The sequence below is a fragment of the Doryrhamphus excisus genome, chromosome 2 (genome assembly GCF_030265055.1).
Source record: "Doryrhamphus excisus isolate RoL2022-K1 chromosome 2, RoL_Dexc_1.0, whole genome shotgun sequence".
In the NCBI taxonomy this organism is placed as follows: domain Eukaryota; kingdom Metazoa; phylum Chordata; class Actinopteri; order Syngnathiformes; family Syngnathidae; genus Doryrhamphus; species Doryrhamphus excisus.
The window spans coordinates 3,763,643-3,780,224 of NC_080467.1; the positions used below are offsets into that span (position 1 = coordinate 3,763,643).

The 16,582-nt window shown below is 41.5% G+C and overlaps 2 protein-coding genes and 1 long non-coding RNA gene across 6 annotated transcripts in view; 2 read left to right on the forward strand and 1 right to left on the reverse strand.

Moving 5' to 3' along the window:
- Positions 1-648: 648 nt before the first annotated feature.
- On the reverse strand, positions 649-7,469 carry rbm45 (RNA binding motif protein 45). Of its 2 annotated transcripts, XM_058061190.1 has the most exons (11): positions 7,133-7,469; positions 5,865-5,987; positions 5,621-5,747; positions 5,443-5,562; positions 5,179-5,370; positions 4,956-5,085; positions 4,796-4,889; positions 4,557-4,714; positions 2,906-2,981; positions 2,686-2,820; positions 649-949 (listed from the first exon to the last, which is right to left on the reverse strand). In XM_058061190.1, exons 1-10 carry the CDS (start codon positions 7,412-7,414, stop codon positions 2,704-2,706), a joined length of 1,419 nt encoding a protein of 472 aa, XP_057917173.1. In that variant the 5' UTR covers positions 7,415-7,469; the 3' UTR covers positions 649-949; positions 2,686-2,703. The 2 variants fall into 2 exon arrangements, with proteins under 2 accessions (XP_057917173.1, XP_057917164.1); XM_058061181.1 differs by having other exon boundaries at positions 649-2,820.
- Positions 7,049-12,890, forward strand: LOC131109348 (uncharacterized). Of its 2 annotated transcripts, none has more exons than XR_009120731.1 (4): positions 7,049-7,492; positions 7,765-7,868; positions 12,143-12,191; positions 12,270-12,890. It is a non-coding gene; the product is annotated as an uncharacterized LOC131109348 (long non-coding RNA). The 2 variants fall into 2 exon arrangements; XR_009120732.1 differs by having other exon boundaries at positions 7,795-7,868.
- A 1,675-nt stretch (positions 12,891-14,565) lies between these two features.
- Positions 14,566-16,582, forward strand: part of LOC131109321 (cytochrome c) — a 2,893-nt gene continuing 876 nt past the window's right edge. Inside the window, exons 1-2 of one of the 2 annotated variants that reach the window (XM_058061225.1) lie at positions 14,566-14,707; positions 15,526-15,700. In XM_058061225.1, the coding sequence (XP_057917208.1) occupies positions 15,532-15,700 (169 nt within the window). In that variant the 5' untranslated portion in view covers positions 14,566-14,707; positions 15,526-15,531. Of the gene's footprint in view, positions 14,708-14,860; positions 14,886-15,525; positions 15,701-16,582 lie in introns of those variants that run through there. The other variant, XM_058061215.1, reaches the window with a different exon arrangement.

Below are 16,582 nucleotides of genomic sequence, written 5' to 3' on the forward strand. Positions count from 1 at the left end.
TTATTACGTTTGATTAATGTTCATGTTAAAAGTTAAATAACTGTTAATAGTTATCCTCCCTATCCGTGTGGAAGTGGTAAGTTTTGGCTATTTAAGTTTAAAGGAAATAACTTGAAGGCTACCGTTTAGGTCGCTAGCTCTCTAGTTTGCGAGTTAGCATGTGTCTCAAGACCCTGCAGTTGCGCAATATGTTGTAAATAAAAAGAGTATAAATGTGACTATAGTCGTGTTTTGTCATGTCTACAGGGCTCTAATAATGCTTTGTTCATTTTAATCTGAAAAAATAATTTGTCTACCCACCAACTATATGTTTTCTTAAATTTGTATTATTTGCCGTTTTATTATTATTATATTTATTACTGATTGATTTTCTTTATTCTTGATTTGTTTATTTTTCATCTTATTTTGTGTAGAAAAATAAAAATGAAGATATTTGAGAACAGTGGAATGTTTTATCAGAGCTTTTCTTGTAGAAAATCGGAACCAAAGCAGTTTATTCATTTTTCTGTTTTTAATAAATGCGTTTTTTTGTTTTTTTTGTGGAAAACCTGATGCGGCCCAGTTTCACCCAGACCCTAGCTCCATTGGCCCCCCCAAATAAATTGAGTTGTTTGTACACCCCCTGGTGTAGCACAAAGACACACAAGGTGAAAGAACATCGCTTCAACTTTTATTTCTACTTATATGCCTGTGTGTACACTTGGGTTAAAAAAAAACAAAAAACAAGCCTGAACTTGAGGAATTTCTTTTGAATGATGGGGGTGGGGGGTCATAAAAAATTAAATAAGAACTCAAATGACAGGAGCTGCACACGTTACAAGCAAGGTCAGACAGGTGTCAAGGTCATGTCAACAGGTGGGTCCGAGAGCGGGTCTCCGTGTTTGTCTGTCGGTCGGTAGGTCGGTTGGTTGGTCAGGTCAACGTGTCGTTTTGTCATGACAACAGTCGCCTGGGAAACGAGAAGCTGCAGTGTTACACACACACACTCACGGGTCATGTGCCAAGGGGGGGTCAGTCAATCAGTGGGGATGCCGCCTACAGTGATCATGCATGGGTGAGATGGGGTGGATGATGTATGTTTTTGTTTTTTTGTTTTTTAAAGGAGAGTGGAAATATGTGAAATAGAAACGTGTGATGCTGAAGTTCAAAGAGAAAAAAACGGTATTGTCAAATATTGATCACTGCGCGCCCATTGTGGGTGTGTTCCACGGTGTTGACATGCATGTTGTTGGCATGGCGGCGGTCCATCTGCTGTGGAACACACACACGCCAATGTACAACGCAGTGATGTCACGGGAAAGAAAGTCAAGCATTCCTAAGGTTGGATTTTTTTCCAGCTCTTTTTATGATGCAAATGTATTACTCTTTTGAACGAATATTGTTAGGGAAATGACTACTCACAGCTCACTAGATCTCAGCGTCATTTTACTTTCTATTAGCGCTACATATCCTTCTAAAAAAGCGCTTGGGGAAATACCGTAGGTGAGATGTACGGTGCACTTAGCACAGGAAGTGGTAAACTCCGCTAATGGAGCAGCAGTCATCATCACCACTCTAATAGAGTGGTGATGATGCTGCTGCTTTGGAGATGAGGAAGAGTGTATTGATGAATCTATTGGGTATGCCGGATACTGGTCATGGCTGCTCATGACATACAAATGTACATGATAGCGCTGACTTTCCTTCAAGCCACAGCCTTAGGAACAGTAACATCCATCCATCCATCCAGCCTATCCCAGCTGTCTTTGCTTGAGAGCCCGCCCCAGGTTCCCCGGGGGAAGGCATTCAGAGTGACACTGTTCCAGCAGGAGTTTTATAGAAGTCTTATTCATTCTTATTCTGTCTTCTATATAGCCTAATACGACAAAGAACTGCTAAAGCGTGACTATAGGGGTGTTATTTAATGTCTTGAGGGCTCTAATCATTCCAGAAACTCATTCATTCATTTTCTACCGCTTTTCCTCACGAGGGTCGCGGGGGGGTGCTGGAGCCTATCCCAGCTGTCTTCGGGCGAGAGGCGGGGCACACCCCGGACTGGTGGCTAGCCAGCCAATCACAGGGCACATATAGACAAACAACCATTCACACTCACATTCATACCTATGGACAATTTGGAGTCGCTAATTAACCTAGCATGTTTTTGGAATGTGGGAGGAAAGCGGAGTACCCGGAGAAAAGCCACACGCAAACGGGGATGCTCAAGCCGAGATTCCAACACAGTGTGTGGCCTACATGCTAACCACTAACCCACCGTGCGGCCGAGGAAAAGTTAATTATTTTCATGAAAGCGCCTACAGGGTTAACATAGCATCACGCAGCGACAGCGTTACACCCCTACCGCCAACAAACCTCACTCAGGCCCAGAAACCGGGAGCACACATCCCACTAGAGCAGCGCTAGCCATTGAGCAAAAAGCCAAGCTGTTAAGCCACCGACCCGCATGCCTCATCTACTGTCATGGCTTCATGTCTTCTTGTTCAATGTCCAGCATGTTGGCTTCTATGCTAGCTAGATGATACGCTGTATAAACACGCGGCGGCTGTACAGCAAGCACGTGCTGAGTCAACAATAGCAATGCTGAGTCATATTTTACTCATTTGAATCTTGCAATAAAAAAAGGCTGAATGGAATGGCGGATGCTTTTGGCTCTACACATGACCTTTCTTACCGCGGCAAAACACCTACCCGTCGTGTCATCACGTCCTAGTAGGTGCGAAGCCTTTTGTGCGACTCCTCTCTGGGAGGATCGGCGAGCATCACCTTCATCTTCACGCCGTTGATGAACTGACCGTGCAGCACCGCCATGGCGTGGTCCGCACACTGTGCAAGAGGAAGACACCCCCCATGTACCGAATCAAACCTTCAACACATACCTGGCGATGGGGCTGCAAGGCCAGCTTCTCACCTGCTTCTCTGCATACTTGATGTATCCAACCTTCCTCCCCGGGACCAAGTGGATTTCAATCAGAGACCCAAAGCGGCTGAAAAGACAAAACAGCTTAGATGTCATCCATGTACGCCATTAGCCCTTTTTACATCAGTCAGAATGTTAGCTAAAGCTGTTGTGTGCGGCAAACCCTCACCATTCACATCCCACCCTCATACATCCACTCATACATAGGATTTGGAAATCATAGGAAACCTGTTTACCAACTTCCAAATACATTTTTAAATGATTAGAGCCCTCTAGACTTGAAATAACACCCCTATAGTCACCTTTACATTCCTATTCCCCACTGTCGTTGACATGGTAAGATAAAATAAGACATAGGAAACCTGTTTACCACCTTCTAAATACGGTGGAACATTATTAGAGCCTGCTAGACTTGAAATAACACCCCTATAGTCACCTTTACACTCCTATTACCCACTGTCGTAGACATGGTAAGATAAAATAAGACATGGGAAACCTGTTTAGCACCTTCTAAATACCTTTTACATGATTAGAGCCTGCTAGACTTGAAATAACACCCCTATAGTCACCTTTACATTCCTATTCCCCATTGTCGTAGACATGGTAAGATAAAATAAGACATAGGAAACCTGTTTACCACCTTCTAAATACGGTGGAACATTATTAGAGCCTGCTAGACTTGAAATAACACCCCTATAGTCACCTTTACACTCCTATTACCCACTGTCGTAGACATGGTAAGATAAAATAAGACACGGGAAACCTGTTTACCACCTTCTAAATACGGTGGAACGTTATTAGAGCCCTCTAGACTTGAAATAGCACCCCTATAGTCACCTTTACACCGCTATTACCCACTGTCGTAGACATGGTAAGATAAAATAAGACATGGGAAACCTGTTTACCACCTTCTAAATACCTTTTACATGATTAGAGCCTGCTAGACTTGAAATAACACCCCTATAGTCACCTTTACACTCCTATTCCCCATTGTCGTAGACATGGTAAGATAAAATAAGACATAGGAAACCTGTTTACCACCTTCTAAATACGGTGGAACATTATTAGAGCCCGCTAGACTTAAAATAACACCCCTATAGTCACCTTTACACTCCTATTACCCACTGTCGTAGAAACTGTAAGATAAAATAAGACATAGGAAACCTGTTTACCACCTTCTAAATACGGTGGAACATTATTAGAGCCCTCTAGACTTGAAATAACACCCCTATAGTCACCTTTACACTCCTATTACCCAATATAAGTAATAGCATGTCAGTAATGTTGACGGAACAGGAAGTAAAAAAAATCAAAAAGGGACTCACAATGCTCATGTGTGAGTCTATATATGTCTTATTTTCTCTAATATGTCTACTATATTGGGTAATAGCAGTGTAAAGGCGACTATAGGGTTGTTATTTCATGTTTAGAGGGCTCTAACCATGTTAAAAAGCACATTAAAAGACGTAAAGAGGTTTTCTTAGCTCCAACTACAAATATATAGTGTTTATAAATAAGGGATTCTATGTTGTGGAAATTCACTTATCACAGTCGGGTGAGGAACCAATGAATGGGGATTAAGGATGGATTCGTGTACCTGAGTAATCTCTGTCTAAAACAAGCAATGATGAAGAGAATGTACCAGAAAACGTCCTCCAGCACGTCCAGCGGCAAGGGGGAGGGGTTGAAGACGACAAACAAGCGCTCCTTGGATTTGCTGTCGGGCGGTGCGAGCTTCTTCGGGGCCGGCAGACTGACATCGGTCTGAATGCGGGACACCGCCGGGGGTGCAGGGAACCCCTGGTGGGAAAAAACATCATCAAAGTAAGGCTTTTGAACATCGTAATCGGACGCAACAACACAACAACAACAACAACTCACGGGAGGTTTCATTGATTGACTGCTGGAGGGTCCGTTCCACACAGCTGACATCACCTGGGTGGAGACAAACTGCATGGCCATGCGACCTACTGGGCTACACAGAAATACACACCAGTTTTACACACTCTGTGTGTGTGTGTGTGTGTGTGTGTACGCCTACCTGCTTCGATCTTCTCCATCGTCCACAAAAGTGACCAAGAGTCTGTTCCCTGGTGGGTACTCAAATCCACTGAGTTTTTCTTTGGCGTACACGGCCGAGCCGAGGTTGCTGTAGCGAATCAGAGCCTGACCTGCAGGTTGGCCAACAAGACGGCGCTATTAAAAGCATGAAGTCCTCATTAATCACGCCACACCCCCCCCCCCCATGCCCCGCCGCCACTGGCCTTTGGTCATCCCGTAAGCGTCACGCTGCAGCTCGCAGTATTCCATCCCGGGAATGATATCAAACAGTGCAAAAATCTGCTCCTGCGTCAGCGCGGCTCGTGTGGACATCATGAGGCAGTGGGAGACGTCGCCGATGCGGCCATGACCGGTAGATCGGTCCATCACCGCGTAGCTGGGTGGTTCTGCTGAGCCTGGATAACAAGGAGAGCAGTGAAGGGACAAAGCAGTCACCAGGATGACGTGGATCCAAATGAAATCCGCACCCATGGGGAAGGAGTAAGGATTAGTGGAGTCGGCACAGTAGTCGCTCCTGGCCATCATGCTGATGTTGTCTTCTGTGGCAGAGGCTTTGTTGCGAGGTTCCGCCAGGATGGCTCTGTAAGCTAAGCGGACCACGGTGAGGACATGAAGACAGGCCTGCTAAGAATCTAACCTTCTTACCTTTGTCACAGTTCTCTATGGCCAGGGCCGCTTGGGAGGGTTTGTGGTATCTCACATAGCCCAAACCTTTACTCTCTCCTGTCATCTTGTTCTTGATGATGACGCAATATTCAATGTCTCCATACTCCTGAAAAGTCGCAAAAAATACAAACTTATTCTGTTTGGATTCTGCACATACTAGAAGGTTCCATTTTTTCCATTCAATACCGAGGACAAGCCAGTCAAAGGGGATGAACCGGTGTACCTTAAATGTCTTTTTCAGGTCTTCCTCGGAGAACGTTTTGGGGATCATGACAAAGATCCTGGTCAGCTCCTCATCCTCCACGTCCCTGTGGCTGGTGGACGACCGCGACTGGGCGATAAACACCTACAAGGTGAGCAAATGTCACTTCACAATAGGTGAAAATATGAGCGGGAAACCACATATTACAATTAAAAAACAAAGTGGCCAGAAATATTTCAATATTGAACAAAACAAAAATTGTTCTCAATCAGAAATCACTCCACACTCTTTATTGCTCTCTGGTTCTACCATATCTTACTTATTGTGTGGAAATATGGGCTAATAACTATAAAAGCAATCTTCACTTGCTAAATGCACTGCAAAAAAGGTCAGTAAGGATAATTCATAATGCCGCCTACAGAGAACATACTAACTCCTTATTTCTAAAATCGCAAATACTTCAACTTGCTGATATAGTTCATCTTCAAGGCTAAAAATTACCTAAAAATTAGTTAAAATGAAAAAAAATTAAAAAAAATAAAAATTATTAAAATAAATTAATAAATAAAATACATTTGCTAAATACAAGGATGAAGAGTCTTGAACCAGTCATGATGTGCTATATATATCACTATATTGACACTTACTATGGTACCCATTATGGCATTGGATGGTCATATCACCTCGTACTCCGGTATGTGACAAAAACTAAAAAAAAATTAAAATAACTAAATAAAATTAATAAAATAAATTAATAAAGAAAAATTAATTTGCTAAATACAAGGATGAAGAGTCTTGAACCAGTCATGATGTGCTATATATATCACTATATTGATAGTTACTATGGTACCCATTATGTCATCGTATGGTCATATGACCTTGTACTTCAGTTTGTGACAAAAAAAAATGAAAAAATTAAAAAAAAAATTAAAAAAAAACCTTAAACCATATTAGGAAAGCAGGAAGTGAACAAATGTAACAGTTACTGATTGTAAAAGTACCATGCAATTGTAATCTGATTAATCTGATTAATTACCATAACCAAATACAGCTTATACGACACAATGATGCAGAGCCAGCTGAAAATGACTGCAACAAGACAAGCTAATGCTAGCTAGCATACAAGCTAATCAATACTAAAAGCATCCTAACGTTATTATATGTTGACTGCCACTCGTGTCTGCCTGGCTAGCATGTTAGCATAGTAGCTAACCGCCATGTAAGGTACACGTTCATGTAAATAAGTCCAGCCACAAACAACCGGTTCCGGTACATTCCCGGGCCTTCACCTTGATAGGTTTGGTTCCGTCCACCAGGACTTTGCCGTGCATTTCCTCCATGGCCAGACAGGCCTGAGACGATTTGGCAAACTTCACATAGCAAATGCCTTTGGACTCTTTTGTCTGTTTATCTTTCACGACCCACACTCCCTGGATGTCCCCGAACACGCAGAAACTCTCCCTGAGCTCATCTTCGGTGACGGCGCGGCTGGTGACCAGAAACAGGCGGCTGTTGGGAGGGTCGTCGAGGTTTTCCGTGGCTTGTTTCGGTGTGGCGTTGGACTCCTCCATCTTGTCTCGCCAACCACCCGTGGTGTTGCGTTCATGAGCCCTGGGATTTCTCCCACTCTTCTTCCGCTCCTTCCAGATGTGAGTGATCGCTCTGTCGACGACATATACAAAGATAGAACTAAAGTTGGGTTCATTTGTGAAGCTAAAATAATTGTACCAAAAATGTATTTAATTTGTATTTAATTTGTTTGTTTGGGTGGTTTAAATATGGGTATTTCACACTTATTTTCATGGTTAATTTCTAGTTAAAATGATTTAAAATTAGTTTGAATTATTTGATGTTGGTGAATATTGTTTGATTATGGTTTGTTGGATTATGTTTCTAAATTTCTAGTTTTGTGTGTTTAAAGGTTTTTTTTAACCTGTTTGGCCTAACAAAGGTCAAAGGAGCTTACACGTGACGACCAACCTACCTACCACCTACGCCTGCTGGCTGCGGCCTTCATCATTAAAGGTACTACCAGGCTGCCAAGGGATTTGAATGATCGTCGTTATTACGCTCAACAAGTTCGTTGTTGACGTCTCGCATCATCCGTTGAAAAATATGTGAGCAGACCGAAAGGTAGAGAGCAAAACATTGCAGAATATGAGCACGTGCTGAACTGATAATTATGGTGTACAGTATTCCCCACAGGGCTGCGATGTATCTGTGGTGTGTTGTTGGGTAGGGGGGCATGAGAGTTATAACATTCTGTTACATGACATTCTGGTGACGACTATAGGGGTGTTATTCCATGCCTGGAGGGTTCTAATAATGGTAAAAAAATCTATTTACAAAGTCATAAAGAGGTCGCCTATGCTCTAACTATGAAAATATTTTCTTTATTAGGAACCAATTAACTGTAATAAACGAGGGCTTACCGTATTTGTATTTTTCTTCAATTCGCTATTTTTATGCTTGCAATTAATTTCATAAATATTCATAAATGTTAAAGCTAACAGGCCATATTCAACCATAAAACAGCATGATTATGAATGTCATTTTTGAAAAAATGTGAGCCGCTTGAATTTTTAAAGCGGGAAGTGACGAGGGATTACTGTAATACCGAAAAAATGTGACTTTTGTATCAGATGTAAACGCAACACGACCAGGAAGTGACACGCATGCGCACAAAACACTGACATCACGCACTGATGTGGGCCGCTTGACTGACACGGATCTATAAAATAATTTTCGGATGCCAAGAGTAACTTTGGCCTACGTCTGCGCGTACCTTTTGATGACGTATAGGTCGGCTATATGACACCCGAACATTCGGATCCATATTGGATTAATATCCACATATGCATTATGTGGGATTATTTCCAAGTTTGGACTTTGCATCTCCACTTTACACATTGAATTTGTCAACTTCAATCGGTTTTTCACTAGATTTTTCAAAATAAATATAAAAAAAGAAGAAATCATCAATGTTGAGTGGCTGAATATGGCCTATTATTTGTTAAAAATATGCATATCTTTGCCTAAATTAAGCATTTTCATGCATAAAAATGGCCAAAACATCTGATACACAAACTCTTACTGATGTAGAATTGACTTCCATGCATAAATGTCACTAAAAGCTCCCAAATGTGTGCTAAAAGTACACAGTAAGCTTGGATAGAATGTTTTATTGACGTTGCGTCAACAGTAGAAAGAATCACGCGCACCTGTCCGGTGTGACCATATTTGGTAAACAGGCGCTTGCTTAACGCTAGCGTTTCAAATATTCAACAAACGCACCTTTTAAAACAAAGTATGTGAGATATTTATAACAATAACCTGATTCAAATTCCTCACATGTATTTTACACAATTTTAAAGTTTTAAAGTGGTTGATTAAATTGAACTTTTCAGTTTTTCAAAGTTTGACTCGAGAAGCTTTTCAGCCATTGTATCAAGATACAATTATAATAATACATTTTGTCTTTAAATGTCTCATTTTTACATGAAACACCTTTACAATTCAACACACTCACACCATGAAGTAATGGACTGTCTGGGTTATATGGGGAGTAAATTTTAAGACTGAAACCCGTTTTCAGAAACTGATTCTCAGCCCTTGTGAGTCATGATTCATGCAGATGAGTCACAGCTTCAAGTTTCAATCATTTGTTTGCCCGAGGAAATTTGTCTCCTGCGTAAACTAATTGTTGTGTCCTCGTAAATATTAGTTGGACTCTCTCCGGCGACCCCTGACTGGGAAAAGCACACACGGAGATGCCCAAGCGGAGAATCGACCCAGGTCTTACAATCTGTGTGGCCTAATCTTTCACATATAGCCCAGCCCCCTACCATTTATTACATGGAAAATAACTCATTGCATGTGTTGTCAAAGCAAAGAGAATTGATCAAAAAAAAAGGTGTTATGTTTTCATAGCGTCTGCGTAGTGCTCACGTGGTTAGCGTGCAGGCCACACAGCTAAGAGTCCTCGATTCCACCCTCAGTCATCTCTGTCTGGAGTTTGCATGTTCTCCCCGTGCGTGTGTCGGTTTTTTCTCCAGGTACTCCGGTTTCCTCCCATATTCCAAAAACATTATTAGAGCCCTGTAAACATGAAATAACACCCCTATGGTCACCTTTACACTTGTATTACCTAATATAGGAGACATAATAAGATATGATAAGCCATAAATAAGACTTGCTCGTGCGTGTTGCTGTAAATGTGTTGGTTAGCGAAGTGACAGATGCACAGGAAGTGATGTCAGGGTTATAATATATGGGGCCACACTGTATTATTTCTATTGTATATTGATACACTGCAATTTGCTGGTGTACCCTCTCCCCTCCCACCCAAAGTCAGCTGGGATAGGCTCCAGCATACCCCCACCACCCTAATGAGGACGAGTGGATGAGTCATGAGTGGATTACTGACACGTGAGAAGAACATCATTTAATACTAAGCATCCATGTTAAAATAGTGTAATGTATATATGAGGACTCAAAATCAGCTTATTATTTGACATACTATCTCATATACATTGGTTTAAAATAGTGTGTTTGCTGGAGGATAATATGAATATATAAATATATATATGATATATCATATATATATATAATATGAATTTATAAATGCAGTCTACCCATTTACCTTCTTAAACTGAGATGGTTGCCTTTTGGTCAGTACAGGTACTCTACGGTATATAGCTGATGACATGACATGTAGTTGTACACTTTCTCCAGGAGGAGGCACTGTAGGACATAGATGGAAAGTAAATATATGCATATGTTCATCCATTCATCCAGTTTCTGTACCGCCTATCCCAGCTGTCTTCCGGCGAGAGGCGGGCTCCACCCTGAACTGGTCATGTTATTAAATTATACTATGAAATGACACGTTTTTAAATGAACTACAGAAATATATGAGCCTATCTGGTAAAATATTCTCATTTATTTGTTATTGTGTATTAATTGAAAAGACTGCGTCTCGCTGTATTGCTCAGGCTGCACGACAGTGTCTATTCACAGGCGCGATCCCACTACTGAGCGGTACGGGGGCTTTGACCTGCTCCGTTTCCGACCTGGGCCGGTGCACCCCTCCTTAGGCGACCTGGTGGTCCCGAGCTCCCCCCGGAGCACCATATCGGCACCGAACTTAGCGCGGACACCCGATCGACATAGTCCACTGCAGCTCAGAAGTCCTGGGCTCAAGCGATCCGACAACCTCAGCCTCCTTAGTAGCTTGGATTACAGGCACGCGCCACGGCACCCGGCGAAGGCAGCACACAGTAGTGTTGTTTTTGAATTGTACTATAGTGACGTCACCGGGATGTATGGTGACCTCTAGTGGCGTTGCGTGAAACGACAGCGCTTCCCGAAAATGACCTCTCCTTTTGAGATTTACATTCATCCACAGTTGGGGGCCAATCAAGTACCTCCCAGGTTCACGACTGTCGTGTGGACGTCGTGTGTCGTCATGAATATAAATCTCAAAAGGAGAGGTCATTTTCGGGCATTTTCACACATCGCCACTAGAGGTCACCATACATCCCGGTACAAGTCAAAAGCACCACTTCTGACAGCTACCCTCGCCGGGTGCCGTGGCGCGTGCCTGTAATCCAAGCTACCGGGAGGCTGAGGTTGTCGGATCGCTTGAGCCCAGGAGTTCTGAGCTGCAGTGGACTATGTCGATCGGGTGTCCGCGCTAAGTTCGGTGCCGATATGGTGCTCCGGGGGGAGCTCGGGACCACCAGGTCGCCTAAGGAGGGGTGCACCGGCCCAGGTCGGAAACGGAGCAGGTCAAAGCCCCCGTACCGCTCAGTAGTGGGATCGCGCCTGTGAATAGACGCTGTAGTGCAGCCTGAGCAATACAGCGAGACGCAGTCTTTTAAATTAATACACAATAACAAATAAATGAGAATATTTTACTAGATAGGCTCATATATTTTTGTAATTCATTTAAAAACATGTCACTTTATAATATAATTTCGTAACATGACCAGTCCAGGGTGTACCCTGCCTCTCGCTGGAAGACAGCTGGGATAGGCTCCAGCGACTCTTATGAGGATAAGTGGTAAAAAAAAAGGAATGAATAAATGAACTTTTATTGCAAAGGTTGATCTGAAATTGGAGTCAAAAGTCTGAATAGTCAGATTTTTGCCATTTTGGAAAGCATGGTTCGACTGTAACTTGATTGTTGAAGCATTTGCGTCTGACTCGCTTGTTGCAGTATATACATTATGGGTAGTGATTTGACCAAATAATGGTAGGAATAACGAGTGGTTAACTGTGACCCCCCTCCCCGACAGCACCACCTCCCACCATGGCCGCCAACCCCTCCGCTGTCAAGATGATGATGTAAGTATTACATATATATACACATGTATATACACATGTATATACACATTTGATCTAACTTCATTGTTCACCTGTCAGGTGTAGGGAGCCTACCCCAGCTGACTTTGAGCGAGAGGCGGAGGACACCCCGGTCTGATCCCGATTGAGGCATGCTAACCACTCATCCACCGTGCTGCACCTCCCAAGATGAATCATTACAAGCTGTGATTTCTATACTAAGATCGTGTTCTGTTTGTTGGAGTGATGCTGAATGAGTGCAAAATGAATATTCTTTATTGAATAAATTGAATTCTATTATTTCTATGATTTATTGTGTATTTTATCTCCAGTACTCATTGATGTGTTTATGCTATTTGAATACACTCGATGAAGAAACATCTCGTTCAAGTCCAGCTTCCTCTGGAAGACTCGTGTAGGTTGTTGTGCACAGAATGGGAACTTGAACGTGCATATAACTGCACCTTATTGCACCTAACAGTGTATTCTATATTCTATAGCCTATATTTGATGTTTTTATTTTGCACTTTACCGCTTTTTAGCTCGGTAAGTCACTTTATGTTCATGTAAATGTAGACCAGAATGTCTGAACTTGTGATACATAGAAATGTGTTTGTTTGAAAGTACCAATTACATACTGCACATTTTTTTCCATGTAATGTAATGTAATGTTTTCCCATGATGTGATTTCAATAAAATAAAGTCAATCATAAATTATCAAATGATTTTGAATATAAGTTTTACTCATGAAATGCTCTACATGTACATGTGATATTAAAATATAGGAGCTTCATTGTATAAATTCCATTATAAATCACACGTAAGCATGCTAATTATCAAATTCCTGAGTTCCACGATTTACATCACAACAACAGTACATTTTTATTTATTTTTCACATAGATACATATAACAATTTCACCCATGAATATTTAATGTATTTTTGCTTTTTGGCAGTATTATGGGCACATTTAGGCAGACTATATATTTTACACGTAACAGTCCACCTGGTATTATTGTATCTGTAAAATTGTCATGCAATCTGCTATTATTATTTATTATTTTATATTTATATTTAAATATTTTAAAAATAATAAAATATTATAATAATTACAATAAAATTAAAATAATAATTATTATATTATTATTATGTAAAATATGCAACTATAACAATAATATTATATATAATTAATATAGTAATTAGCATTAATATAATAATTATAATAATCATAATAGTTCTAATAATAATTATAATAATCTAATAATAATGATAATTATTATTATTATTATTATTATGTGCTTGTGTCCCTTTTTTCAGGAGCACTTTGTAAACCATGTCAAAAAACGAAATTGATAAAACCATCAAAAGGTTGGCTCAGGCCATGATGCCAGGTTGTATGTTGAGTTTAAATGAAGTACTTTGGAAAGATTGGGCGGGCCGTATTCAAACACTTGGCGGGCCGGATGTGGCCCCCGGGCCGTAGTTTGCCCACCCCTGCTCTAGCGGTTTATTTTGCACTTCAGCACTTTTACTCAGCTTTATCATTTGTTAGTTTGACCTTTTCCCTGATGCCCCAGCCGGCCTGCGAATATGCTGAGTCTGGCCCGATAAATCAAGACATAACTGAACTTTTTTTTGTGTTTTTTTTTTTTTTTACATTTCTTGTGTTCACGATTCATACACACGCTTCGAAGGCACAGTAGTTTATTTGCGTTGTTTATGAAACACAGGAAATGTTACATTGCTCTTTCCTCAGGTCCACTTGATCCCTTAATGCGCTAACTGAAGATTAGCATGAGTTCGAGTTCCGCTCCACTACCGCTAAGGTGAAGTGTATCAACTCAATGTACTAACTGTCAGTAACTGCTAGCACTGTTCCACAGACACGTGTTTAAAGTGACCGATGATCATAAACGCACCACACACACACGCGCGCGCACACTCCAAAGATGACATATGAATTTGTCCTGTAAGTCATGCCCCTGGTTGTGGTAAGGAAGACACTCACGTCGCCGATGCACGTCAATCGCTTTATTAACAGCGGTCAACAGTTCACTCACACCTGGGCTGCTGTGGGCCACAACCCACGCCAACACACGCACACAATTCGCTCCTCGCTGGCGCTCTCTCCAGACACTCACTCACCTAGCGTCACACTCAGTCTCACTCTCTCACTTGTGACGTGGCACCGTCACTTTCCAAGTCCCGCCCTCTTAAAGGCCCAACACACAAAGTCACAGATATTACAGTATTATTCACAAATGATCACAAATGACAAATGACTGATTTTATGCAGTTTCTAAATCAATAATTTCCATTTTACAATAAGAGATTACAAACGGAAACACTTACACAAGGAAGCACGTATGAATTGAAACGTGGCCTGAGTGTGACGTCAAAAGCCGGCGCCTACAACTGCAGTGACCTTCTGTGCGACCGCCACTCACTCAACGTTGGTGTCCCGTAGCGGCGAGAGGCATTTACCTGGGCGATTTTATTCCCGAAGACTGAAAAGTACAGGTAACTGCGTTGAGATTTTTCAAAATGACTTCTAGTTAGCGCAATACAGACATAACATCGCTCTTGAGAGATATCATGTATTTCATACCGTTTGATAAATGAAATGAAAGTGCCCTGTGTTAAAGATGTCTGCCGATCGACGCCGGCATCCTTCAAGCATCCTTCAACACATATATTGGTAATAGCCGCCTATTTTGAGGAGTAAAAAGGCTTTCTGGAACAGCCCCTTACTAGAAAGCTTTTTCGTGTTTATTCCAAAACAAACCAAACTGTCGATGCCGCTAATGAAATGCATTTAGGTTAGTAATTTCTCGGTTAAGGGGGCGACTCGGCCGCCATGTTGGATGTTAACGGTCACACCGAAGCTAGCTGGCGGGCTACATCCGCTAACACTTAGACCTTTACCGATTGTCAAAACGGCATTATTTGTACCACAATGGCTGCAACGTTAGCACATTAATTGTCACTTACAGGTAGCCACCATTCACGGTGGAAAAAACTGGCGCCGAGCGGTTAATACTAGCTAGGGTGAGTAGTAGCTGATGACGTAATGTGTACGGTAAGGAAAGTAACACGAGCCTCCACAGTACACACTTAAAATGACCTTCACCCAGCACACTACGGAGGACAGGCGAGGACAAGCGGGGGGCTTTTAATCCATCCACAAGAATGATTTTACTCCCCTAAATATTTTATCATTTTTATGTAGTTTCCTGACTCTTACTTTTGATAGTGAACTGACGCCATTTGCACCATCAGTGTTTTTACTAGAATGATTTGTCAATTCATTTAAAAGCATGAACAATGTCTCGTTCCAGCTGACTATGGGAGACGTCGAAAAGGGAAAGAAGGTGTTTGTGCAGAAGTGTGCCCAGTGCCACACAGTGGAAAATGGGGGCAAGCACAAGGTGGGGCCCAACCTCTGGGGTCTGTTTGGACGCAAGACGGGCCAGGCTCCGGGCTACTCCTACACTGATGCCAACAAGAGTAAAGGTCAGTGGACATCATGGAAGTTGGAAGCCTTGACGGCGACCTGCAGCAGCTATGGAATATTTTAGTAACCAAGTATTCTATTTAAATTTTTGTCAATTTAACAAAGTCATCGGAAAAAACAGACTTTTACTTGCTTAAAGCGCAATAATACATTTACATGAAAAGGGGTGACAAGTGGGACAAAATATAACTATTAAACAAAAAAACAATTAATGCATGAACTACAGCTTTTACTTAACATGATATGGTCGATATGGCAATAAAGATCATTATATTATTAATTCATATTTTTGTTCATTGATTCAATATCGTTTCAACCAGATGATGTAGCATCCATTATTATACGCAGTACATGTTCTACTACTAGTTAGCATCAACTTTAGCAACCATTAAAGTTACAATAAACAGACAATTACGTAAAACAAATAACAACCGAAATCAGGGTAACACAATAAAAACTTAAGCCAATGACGCCACTAGTCATTTAGTCACATAATAATAAATTAACAAACTAATTAAAGGCCCGCCATCTCCCCTGGGTATGTGCCACACAAATATGAATGTATCATAAATAGCCTGGCATACTACATCCCGTACACACATGTATTACACATACACTCGCATAACATGACCATTGCTAGTCTCGAGTTTGGGCTAAATGGACCCCTCTGTCTACACTTCTGTATTTTCTTTTTACTCAAAGCTTTTTTTTTTGTTTATTTTTTCCAGTTTTTAGATTCTAGTTTCTACAATGTGCCACTCACAGGCCCATAAAACATGCGGTCTACAAATGGCCCACACGCCGCATTTTGGCCACCCCTGGTTTACATATTTCACGTGTGTATTTAATGAGTGTCCATGCTGTGTTGTGGTGGCACACTC